A 12,731-nucleotide genomic window follows, 5' to 3' on the forward strand; every position below is an offset into this window, starting at 1 on the left:
CTAGCGTATCCAAAAGAGATTTGGCAGCCAACTAGCTCACTCTCCACTCAATAACACATATAGAGAAACAAAATTAAAATAGCTCCCTAGAGTTGGAATTTTAAAGTAAATGAAATGACAATGAATACTAGAATGATAAATTGAGGTGTAGCGTATTAGAGCCTTGGGAATTAATAAGCAGATGTACATTTCCGTCATTTAGCAGACACTCTTATTCAGAGCGACTAGGGTTAAATGCCTTGTCAAGGGCACATGGACATATTTTTAACTAGTCCGCTCGGGGATTCGAGCCAGCGACCATTCAGTTACTGGCCCAAAACACTCTAACTGCCTAGGCTACCTGCCCTGTTACATGTTGAATTAAAGACAAAGTGCTGGCTAATGAGTTATGAGGTTTATCCGACATTTCATCACTGGATATTTAGCCTTGTAGTTCCCAAAAGAGGAGAGAGTGTTTTTATTTTTTTTTATTTAAGAAGATTCCACATTTTGATGTTTATTATTTTTGAAAAGGAGATATTTTCTCAAGTGCTTTGGTGCCTATCTTGCAAAAATATCCAAAGGGCCATGTTAAGCCACACGGTTAGCCGACTCAGCTGACTCCAAGTGGCACTCACACATTTCATATGGGAGCCTCAGACAGACATAGACAGGAGCAGACATATTGACTGATACGCTATCCCTGAGTCCCTGTCTCTCTGTCCAAACTGATTTTCTGCTAAAAGGAAAAACATGAACGTGGTCCAGACTCATTCACTCGCTCGCACACACACACACACACACACACACACACACACACACACACACACACACACACACACACACACACACACACACACACACAGCGATTCAGCTGGCAGTGCAGTCAGCTGAAGTTAGGCCATGACAAGCCCTTAGCGCTGACCTGCAGCAAGAGTTCGCCTTCAGGCAGCCAACTATTGGCCAATCCCGTGGCTTTGTCGTTGTCATCGCTACCACCATTGGCCAGCTCTCCGTTGCAAGTACAGTTCTTCAGGGCTACTGCAGAGAGAGAGAGAGAGAGAAAGAGGGAGAGGGAGGGAGAGAGAGAGAGAGAGAGAGAGAGAGAGAGAGAGAGAGAGAGAGAGAGAGAGAGAGAGAGAGAGAGGGAGAGTGACAGGCGTTAGTCCTGTAATAATGTTTACAAAGCACTGCTGTGAATGTCAGAATGCTTTATGTTTAGTACACTAACCACACTGTACGCACGACAGGATCCCAGCTCATAAAAGTTTCCTCAAATAGCATCTTAAAAATTACTATCCAGACCTTTTATCTTTGTCTAACCTGGTTACATCATAATGGCTTGGGAGCCAACACATCAGCACATTCATGGTTGAAAAAAAGAACGGGAGGTCATCTCAGCGTTCTAAACAGACTGTGACGCTTTGAGAGTTCTCACTGATTTTTCACCTATTTTTTTTGTGGTCATTCACCTTAAGACTCATAGTGCATGGTGTCAAAAAAATATTAAATCACTGGTCTGTTGTAAAAGTAGTCTTCAGTAGCAACACACAGCAATAGTCTTAGGATAATTCTGTCGTCCAACAGCGGAGAGGGAAATGAAAAAATTAAATGCAAATTGAAACATCTTTGACACGCAATGATATTCAACAATCACAGTGACACGTCATTCATTGTGCAAACCGTAGCCTCCTGTCTATGGCAGAATTAAGAGAAAACAGCATTGCTGGAGAAGCAGCACTCAGAGGGAGAGTGAGAGAGACACATTAATGCTGCATCAGAGTGAAATGAGGTGACAACTCCTTCGGGCGTCACTATATTTGCACTTTTCTTTCTCTGCTCGCTGAGCTCTAGCCCCCTCTCCTCACCTCCCTCTCCCATGCTCCTTCTTTCTACTTTACCTTACCCATCCTCCCTCAAGTCATCCAAGAATAGTCTCTGAAAATTAATCTCATTCCACTAGAGGGAGTCCTCTAGTCCAGGGGTTCTTATTAAACTTTTTCAGCCTGGGACCCAAATGAGAAATTCTGTTTTCCTGGGACCCAAGCTTATTAAATATGTGTAAATGTTGGTACATTTTATTACCCTTATGCCTAAAACAAATGGAATATAGAAAAAAAACAAAGACACAATGAAATGAAATAGCCATATAAATAGCTATTCATGTATATTGTTCCCCATTAAAAACACTCTTACATATCTGTCTAGGTTGGAACTGTTGCTGTTAAAATACAATAAATAACTTTAATTCTGAACTGGAATAAACTGATTGACCACATCACACAGATGTATAACAGAACACACACACAGGCTCAGTAACAGTACAGATGAAAAATGATCAGGCTTACTGTAGAAAGTAATGTTGAAAAAAAAAAGTCTAAATTGGAACTGTTGCTGTTAAAATACGATAACTATTTGTTTACTCTGAACTGGAATACGCTGATAGATCAAATCGCACAGGTTGAAGTTTTCAACAAGCATGTCTATTCTGGACCCAGGTAATGACAGTGTAACACGGAGGTCATGCTCAGTCTTGAGACTGTTTCTGTACTTGTTTTTTAAGTATGCCAGAGTTTACAACCCTGACTCGCATAGGTATGTGGTGCCAAACTGGCCCAGAACATCTACTAATTTCTCAGTCAGGCAGGAGATCACTTCCTGCTGTAGATGAGCAACCCAGACCAGTGTGAGTGTTTGCCTCAAAAAGCTTCTTGCTTCATTATTTTTTTTCCAGTTGAGAATAAACATGAAGACTTGTATTTTAACTGCAACAGTTCCAATCTAGATTTGTTTCCAATAACAAATTATACAGTAATATGTACAGTAGGCCTGGTCGTTTGTTTCCAATAATAAATTATACAGTAATATGTACAGTAGGCCTGATCATTTGTTTCCAATAATAAATTCTACAGTAATATGTACAGTAGACCTGATCATTTGTTTCCAATAATAAATTATACAGTAATATGTACAGTAGATCTGATCATTTGTTTCCAATAATACATTCTACAGTAAAATGTACAGTAGATCTGATCATTTTGCATCTTTGTCTGTATTTACTGTTACTTATGGTTGCACCATCAGTAGCTTGCTGGATTGCTTTGGATAACGTTAGCTATTAGCTGTGTACAAGGTCTGGGTATTGTTTGAAAGAGAAACTCACATCTACTAGTATGAGAGATAATACTCCCTTATTTCGCTTACCATCACCACCTGTTATAAAATGACAACAATGCCTTGCTAGCTGACTTACTTTTCCACTGTTGAAGCACTGTTTCCTGGAGCATTATTCCCTGTTCTGCAAGAACTCCCTAGGTTTACCCTCATGCTGTGGATGTTTGGACAGGACAGTGTCGTTTTATTAATTTGTTCGTATTGAGACTCATTACTAAGCACTTCCCCGTACAAAACACATGGTGGGCGCTCCTCGTTATTTCTCAAAGTTTGTATGAAACCAAGAGAGAGAAACGAATTGCCGTATTTGCGTTTCATGACAACTGAGCTCAGTCAGAACTTCTAGTTAGCTTGAGTCCTTTTGATGACAATGGTAAGTGGTGGCGAGTGGGAATGACAAGTCAGTGACTGACAGCGCATCATCTGCTGCTGAACGACAGCGCTGCAACGTGTGGGTCGCGGAATGATCTTCAAGAAAACTGCAGAAAAGAATATCCGGTAAACCACGAAGAACACGGGCATCTCCCACTTGCGCAGCTGCCAAACTGAGCAGAGAACGCTGCTAAGCAGAGAACGCACTGAACAGTGAGCGCAGTTGCACTTGGCCAAATCAATTCCAGTAATAAATTATATAATTATACATTTACTCTGACACGTTGCGACCCACCATTAACAGGTCCGCGACCAACACGTCATTTAAGAAAGGATGCTCTAGTCACCTTGGGAAACAGATTGTAGATAATTATGTAATAATAGACTCACATACTTTATTTTCATTTCAACCATTTGATGGCTATGATGTAGTAAGTGCTTTGCTAAAGATGCAGGGTCTGATTCACTTAATCCCTTTTTACTGCAGCTCTCTGCCCCACTTATTGCAGAACCGTTGACCTATATCTTTAATTGGACAATTGTTTCTGGTGTTACCCCTAAGATCTGGAAAGTGGCACATGTCCTCCCCTTACATAACAGAGGACATCCTTCTGACTTAGATAACTACCATCAAATCTGAAAATGATCTTGCCTTTCCAAAGATTTTGAATCCCTGGCCAATAACTTGTTGAACTTTTCACTCCATTCTTAATGTGCACCAATCCATGTTTTAGACCTGGACAAAGCGCCTGTTCAGCCGCTACGCTTGTTTTTAGATAATGTTAAATTGCTTAGATCATAAAAATCACTGTGCTGCCTTGTTTATTATATACCTTCCCAAGGCCTTTGACACTGTTGACCATCACACTTCCATTCAAATGTTGATTGAAATATGCCCGGATCAGGCTTCTTGCAAGTGGTTTGAGAATTATCTGTCAGACAGGACACAATGTGTAATTTCTGATGGTGAGAAGTCTAGGTTCCTGGATATTATTAAAGGTGTACCAAAGGGGTCAGTATTGGGACCTGTTCTCCTTGCTATTTAAATAACTAACACTGGCCTATCTGTTAAAAAGTGTAATATGTATCTGTATGCAGACGATACTATTATGTATGCCATTATCCCAACTGTAGACCAGACATTGTTAGAGCTGCAATCTGACTTTGTTGCCTTACAAAAAGCCGTGGTTGGTTAAAAACGTGTACTTAATGTGGGCAAGACAAAATATACACTATATACAGTACAGTCAAATGTTTGGACACCTCATTCAAGGGTTTTTCTTAATTTTTTACTATTTTCTACATTGCAAAATAATAGCGAAGACATCACAACTATGAAAAAACACATATGGAATCATGTAGTAACCAAAGAGGTGTTAAAAAAAGAAAAATATATATTTATATTGGACATTTTCAAAGTAGCCACCATTTTCCTCGATTACAGCTTTGCACACTCTTTCCATTCTCTCAACCAGTTTCATGAGGTAGTCATCTGGAATGCATTTCATTTAACAGGTGTGACTTGTTAAAAGTTAATTTGTGGAATTTCTTTCCTTTTTTAATGCATTTGAGCCAATAAGTTCGGTTGTGACAAGGTAGGGATGGTATACAGAAGATAGCCCTATTTGGTAAAAGACCAAGTTCATATTATGGCAAAAACAGCTCTAATAAGCAAAGAGAAAGACAGTCCATCATTACTTTAAGACATGAAGGTCAGTCAATCCGGAAAATGTCAAGAACTTTGAAAGCTTCTTCAAGTGCAGTCGCAAAAACCATCAAGTGCTATGATGAAACTGTCTCTTATAAGGACCACCACAGGAAAGGAAGGCCCAGAGTTACCTCTGCTACAGAGGATAAGTTCATTAGAGTTACCAGCCTTAGAAATTGCAGCCCAAATAAATGCTTCACAGAGTTCAAGTAACAGACACATCTCAACATCAACTGTTCAGAAGAGACTGCGTGAATCAGGCCTTCATGGTCAAATTGCTGCAAAGAAACCACTACTAAAGGACACGAATAAGAAAGAAGAGACTTGCTTGGGCCAAGAAACACAAGCAATGGACATTAGACCAGTGGAAATCTGTCCTTTGGTCTGATGAGTCCAAATTTGAGATTTTTGGTTCCAACCGCCATGTCTTTGTGATGATCTCTGCATGTGTGGTTCCCACCATGAAGCATGGAGGAGGATGTGATGATGTGGGGGTGCTTTTCTGGTGACACTGTCAGTGATTTATTTAGAATTCAAGGCACACTTAATCAGCATGGCTAACACAGCATTCTGCAGCGATACGCCATCCCATCTGGTTTGTGCTTAGTGGGACTATCATTTGTTTTTCAACAGGACAATGACCCAACACACCTCCAGGCTGTGTAAGAGAGATTTGACCAAGAAGGGAGTGATGGAGTGCTGCATCCGATGACCTGGTCTCCTCAATCACATTACCTCATCCCAATTGAGTTGGTTTGGGACGAGTTGGACCGCAGAGTGAAGGAAAAGCAGCCAACAAGTGCTCAGCACTCCACCAATCAGGCCTTTATGGTAGAGTGGCCAGAGGGAAGCCACTCCTCAGTAAAAATCACATGACAGCCTGCTTGCAGTTTGCCAAAAGGCACCTAAAAACTCTCAGACCATGAGAAACAAGATTCTCTGGTCTGATTAAACCAAGATTGAACTCTTTGGCCTGAATGCCAAGCGTCAGCATTGTGGTGCCAGCATCATGTTGAAGGGATGTTTTTCAGCAGCAGGGACTGGGAGACTAGTCAGGATCGAGGGATAGATGAATGGAGCAAAGTCCAGAGAGATCCTTGTTGAAAACTTACTCCAGAGTGCTCAGGACCTCAGACTGGGGCGAAGGTTCTCCTTCAGGACAACGACCCTAAGCACACTGCCAAGACAACGCATCAGTGTCTTCGGGACAAGTCTCTGAATGTCTTTGAGTGGCCCAGCCAGAGCCGGTACTTGAAACGTAATCGCTGCCTAAGGTGCTTCAACAAAGTACTCAGTAAAGGGTCTGAATACTTATGTAAATGTCATATTTTTTATTTAAAAACATTTTTTTTTTTCTTTGTCATTATGGGGTATTGTGTGTAGATTGATGAAGGAAAAAAAATATTGAATCAATTTTAGAATAAGACTGTAACATAACAAAATGTGGAAAAAGTCAAGGGGTCTGAATACTTTCGGAATGCCCAGTAAATGGTTTACTGCTAAGGTTAACACTATGATCACTTATACAATGCAATGTACTGCAATACAATACCATGTTCTAACCCAACAATCTCCACAGAAGCGATACAGAACTGTATTAGTTACAAACAAAAACCATGGCTTTTCAACTTCGGAGAGTTTTCTATTCAATCAATCTATTGAGTCAGTCTCTCATGGATTCATTAAACGAACCCAACAAACGGAGAAGAGATGATGGGCGAATTAAAGAAAAGTTTGGAACCCTGATGATGATGCGGTTGGCCGTATTCATCTCTGACCCCTATAACAACACCGTGCTGTGACCCAAGACAACCCTTGACTCCTAAGGTGATGTCTTGACATGATTGTGTGAATGGGGTCTGGGTCAGCCCTTTTGTTGTCTGTGATGGGTCACCAGAAAAAGGAGTAGGAGAGGATTGGAGGGCTGGAGCCGACAACTGATGACATAAGAGCTTTTGTATGGGTGTTTGACAGGGCTTGAACCTCTCACACGGAGCTTTAGTGCAAGCCGTTGAGTGGACACACTGACCTAATTCCCACACCATTCTCTCTATCAGGGGTTTGACATATCATATCATCTTATGGACATCAGACATGTCATATGGACTGTGAGTATTTGTGAGTTGAAAATGTCCATGCCCTAGATCTTGTTGTGTTACTGTACCAACTCAAACAAGCATCCATTGACCCTAAAGACAAATGGTCTATGTCCACCATCACATCAACGCTAAAAACGTGCTTGCAGAAAGTATAATTCATTACCTTCCATAATAAGTAACCATACATTGATATTTCGATCTTAAGCTAGCCCTTTCATGGTCTGTTGACATACATTGCATAACGCAGCGACTGGATATGTAGCAAGCTGTATTACCCAGGCTCAGTGTCATGTCCTTTGGCCTGAGAGGCGTTTTGTCAGCCAGTCTGCTGCGGTAAACGTTGTTGTTATTGATGCCATTGTAGTAAGTCACTGCGCTTTGTGGTGCTGCTCTGTCACATGGCTCTCCAACGCATCCACGAGGAAAAAGATATGCCTCCAAACTGATTACTGAAGCCCTACTGTGTTGCCTGGGCTTTATTTTCACTGACAAACTCATAAATTATAGATCAACTAAATATATTTTACATTGGTTTCTCATTAGCGGTGCTGGGCTTCACACTTAGGCCAGAGTACGATCCATCAAAAGGACAGCCTTTATTTTTGACAGTTGTTATTACTTGTTTTTCCACTTAACTCGCTCCACAAATCCATTACTATGCAATCACAACATTACCATGTACTGTAATTACAGTGTACCTACACAGCAATAAGAGCAACGTTATGTAAAGTCTTCAACAGGTGTAAGGTAGTGTGTACACTTATTACTATGAAATGATTAACGAGGCACCAGTCCAGTTATTGAACAAAATGGCCTTCTAAGAAGACCCCACTTCTGAGATATTTTCGTAATAACTCTATCAGACTACAATTAGAATAATAGTAATAAATTGATTAATCTAAAGGTATGAATTATTTGATAATCATTTGGAGTTGTTTCCCAGAATAATAATACCAACACAAGTTCTTTATACAATCAACATTTAAAAACACAAATCAAAATATATACAAACATAATGAGAAGGATCATGAAACGGTAGGAAATATATTGAAAGCAAGAAGTAAAGACCTCGAGATTCTGAACGTTACGATGTTGTACTCAATCTGTGAACAAAGTCTGTTGTGGTTTCTTGATTGTTCAGGCCACATGGAGGAGAACAAAGGAAGAAGATGGCTGTGTCCTTTCTGCTTGAGTTGGGTGGTTCCTCCTTCAGGTTGCTCCTTTGGTTCTGAGTTGGTGTCCTCATGCTTGTTGCTCTTCAATGCTGGCTCCTTGCTTGAGTTGCAGTTGTGCTCTAATTGTCTTCTCCTTCTTTCTTAGAAGATGGATAGCTTAAATGTACCGTTCAGGCTGCACAAGCTCTTTAAAGACTAAGTCTCCTTCTGAGATTGTTTAGTGTAATGGGCTCTTCCGTCTCAAATTCTGTACTGGATTACAAGTACTATTCTCTAAAAGGTACTTTCCCTAACTTATCAGTTCACCAGTACTTTGCCAATGAAGGTGAAGGACCAGGCACTGTGGTGAAGGTCCAGGCCCTGTGCCTACTGTACAGGTTTTTCTCCCTCCTTGAGAGAGGTCCAGCTTGAGAGGTCACATGGTATCGCTTGGTATCGCTTGTAGTCTTGTGAGGTCACATAGTATCACACCTAGGTTTGAAGAAACACTTTTATGACCCTTTGTCTTGGAGAGAGAGTATAGATGGATGGAAAATAGTGTGGAAATCTACCAAAAAACTATTGGGCAACAACAAATTCAATCCCTTCTAGACAGTTTCCTGGACAAAATGTTTCACTGTAATAGTGAAGGTGTAAACTTAACAGTAGAAAACCTCAACAGTATATTTTGTGATGGTTCTGTAATGACAGACGCTGGGAGACGAGAAGCAAGTACAGGGTGTGGATATAATAATAAATAGACATGAAACAAAACAAGAACAGTGTCTGGACAGGAGAAACATAACATCAATGCTGACTCAGGAATGAAACTGAGGAAGTCACAGATATAGGGGAGGTACATTTAAAAATATATATATATATTTCTCCTTAATTTAACCAGGTAGGCTAGTTGGGAATAAGTTCTCATTTACAACTGCGACCTGGCCAAGATAAAGCAAAGCAGTGCAACACAAACAACAACACAGAGTTACACATGGAATAAAAAAAACATACAGTCAATAACACAATAGACAAGTATATATACAGTGTGTGCAAATGAGGTAAGGCAATAAATAGGCCATAGACTGCATCCAATTTGCTGTGTAGAGTATTGGAGGCTATTTTGTAAATGACATCAACGAAGTCAAGGATCGGCAGGATATGATGACGTGATGGAGTCCAGGTGAGTCCCATAATTAAACGCAGGTGCGCGTAACGATGGTGGCAGGTGTGCGTAATGATGAGTGAACTGGTGACCTCCACCACCAGAGAGGGGGATTGGGAGCAGACGTGACAATAAAGTAATTGAGAAACCTATCCAACCAAAAACATAGAGACCCAGAAAACCTGAGCCTACGCCTTCACTATGGTGAATCACTAAAACAAAACAGAAATACACTATGGAAAAAGAAGGAACAGCACATCAGAAATCAGCTCAATGTAATTAAAGAATCCATAGAATCTAACCACTTCTGGGAAAACTCTAAAAAAACAACAACATGAAGAGTTATCTATCCAAAACGGAGATCTATGGATATACCACTTCTCCAATCTTTTTGGCTCTATAACAAAGTACAAACAGCAAAAACATATACATGATCAAATACTAGTATTAGAATCAACTATTAAAGACTACCAGAACCCACTGGATTCTCCAATTACATTGAATGAACTACAGGACAAAATACAAACCCTCCAACCCAAAAAGACCTGTGGGGTTGAGGGTATCCTAAATGAAATGATAAAATATACAGACCACAAATTCCAATTGGCTATACTTAAACTCTTTAACAACCTCCTCAGCTCTGGCATATTCCCCAATATGTTTTTTCTTTTTTTTCTTAGGGGTGGATCAGCTTAATATTGCGGAAAGAATATTGGTTCCATCAATGTAATTGTCTGTATCATTTCCAATCCCCCACATATACACATATATACATACACATACCTATATAGACATACATACTTTTTTTTAAAGAATATACCTTTATTATTGTTCCCCCGCAAACCCTACCACCGATCTCCCAATTGGAGTAAACTAATAAACACTTTGGCGTTTACCTTCAATTTATACATCTTAAACACATTTTACAGACACAATCTATTTTACAATATTTGGAAACAGGGACTGATCAACCAAGGACTGGTCACCACAATCCACAAAAGTGGACAGACCACGTATTCACCCTGCACACCCTAATTGAAAAACGAACAAACCAAAACAAAGGCAAAGTCTTATCATTCGTTGTTGATGTCACACCAGCCTTCGATTTGTCTCCCCCTCCTGTCCAGCTCCTGTCCAGCCCTTCACTCATCAACCCCGGACTTGTCTTGTCATCGTTACACACACCTGGTTCCAATCCCCATTCTACCACTGTATATATACTCCCATACACTGCCATTTGTCTTTGTCGGTCATTATACATGTTACTTGTTTTCCTGGGAGGAATCTCTCCTACTATTTCCTGAGTACTTTATATTTTGCACTTTGGGTTTGCCCTGTGCCTTTTTGTGGATGAAGATATATTTGGAGCAGCACAACACCGTTTGGGATTCGTCCCGCTTTGTTCTATGGTGCTTAAATAAATTCAGTAGTTCTAAACCGGCGACTGCCTACTCCTCTCTACACCAGTGACAGTTGACTTCAAAAAAGCTTTTGACTCAATTTGGCATGAGGGCCTGCTATACAAATTGATGGAATGTGGTATACGACGTTATAAAATCCATGTACACAAACAAGTGTGCGGTTAAAATGGGCAAAAAAACCACACATTTCTTTCCACAGGGCTGGGGGGTGAGACAGGGATGCAGCTTAAGCCCCACCCTTTTCAACATATACATTACCAGTCAAAAGTTTGGACACACCTTCTCATTTAAGGGTTTTTCTTTATTTTTACTTCAAAAGGACACCAACAAGACTTGCTTGGGCCAAGAAACACAAGAAACACAATTGACATTATACTGAAGGAAATCTGTCCTTTGGTCTGATGAGTCCAAATGTGAGATTTTTGGTTCCAACCGCCGTGTTTTTGTGAGACGCAGAGTAGGTGAACTGAGGATCTCCACATGTGTGGTTCCCACCATGAAGCATGGAGGAGGATGTGTGATGGTGTTGGGGTGCTTTGCTGGTGGCACTGTCAGTGATTTATTTAGAATTCAAGGCACACTTAATCAGCATGGATACCACAGCATTCTGCAGCGATACACCATCCCATCTGATTTGTGCTTACTATCATTTGTGCTTAATATCATTTGTTTTTCAACAGGACAATGACCCAGGCTGTGTAAGAGCTATTTGACCAAGAAGGAGAGTGATTGTGCTGCATCAGATGACCTGGCCTCCACAATCACATGACCTCAACCCAATTGAGATGGTTAGGGATGAGTTGGATTGTAGAGTGAAGGAAAAGCAGAAAACAAGTGCTCAGTATATGTGGGAACTCCTTCAAGACTGTTGGAAAAGGATTCTAGGTGAAGCTGGTTGAGAGAATGCCAAGTGTGCAAAGCTGTCATCAAGGGATATATGTTTTGATTTGTTTAACACTTTTGGTTACTATATTATTCTATATGTGTTATTTCATAATTTTGATGTCTTCACTATTATTCTACAATGAAGAAAAACCCTTGAATGAGTAGGCGTGTCCAAACTTTTGACTGGTACTGTATATCAACGAATTGGCGAGGGCACTAGAACAGTCTGCAGCACCTGGCCTCACCCTACTAGAATCTGAAGTCAAATGTCAACTGTTTGCTGATGATCTGGTGCTTCTGTCCCCAACCAAGGAGGGTCTACAGCAGCACCTAGATCTTCTGCACAGATTCTGACCTGGTCCCTGACAGTAAATATCAGTAAGACAAAAATAATGGTATTCCAAAAAAGGTCCAGTTGCCAGTACCACAAATACAAATTCCATCTAGACACCGTTGCCCTGGAGCACACAAAAAACGGTACATATCTCGGCCTAAACATCAGCGCCACTGTTAACTACCACAAAGCTATGAACGATCTTAGAGACAAGGCAAGAAGGACCTTCTATGCCATCAAAAATAACATTAAATTTGACATACTAATTAGGATCTGGCTAAAAATACTTCAATCAGTTATAGAACCCATTGCCCTTTATGCTTGTGCGGTCTGGGATCCGCTCACCAACCAAGATTTCACAAAATGGGACAAACACCAAATTGAGACTCCACATGCAGAGTTCTGCTAAAATATCCTCTGTGTACAATGTAAAACACCAA

General features: G+C 40.5%; 1 protein-coding gene across 2 annotated transcripts in view; it reads right to left on the reverse strand.

The window, feature by feature from the left end:
* The window catches only part of LOC110520172 (aryl hydrocarbon receptor), a 50,124-nt gene that overhangs the window by 15,397 nt on the left and 21,996 nt on the right, over window positions 1-12,731 (reverse strand). For both annotated transcript variants that reach the window (XR_005048987.1, XM_036974559.1), the window contains exon 3: window positions 905-1,020. Coding sequence is in view for 1 of the 2 variants with exons in the window: in XM_036974559.1 (XP_036830454.1) it covers window positions 905-1,020 (116 nt within the window). In the remaining variant the exon portion in view is untranslated. The remainder of the gene's footprint in view (window positions 1-904; window positions 1,021-12,731) is intronic.

The sequence above is a fragment of the Oncorhynchus mykiss genome, chromosome 3, assembly GCF_013265735.2.
Source record: "Oncorhynchus mykiss isolate Arlee chromosome 3, USDA_OmykA_1.1, whole genome shotgun sequence".
NCBI lineage: Eukaryota > Metazoa > Chordata > Actinopteri > Salmoniformes > Salmonidae > Oncorhynchus > Oncorhynchus mykiss.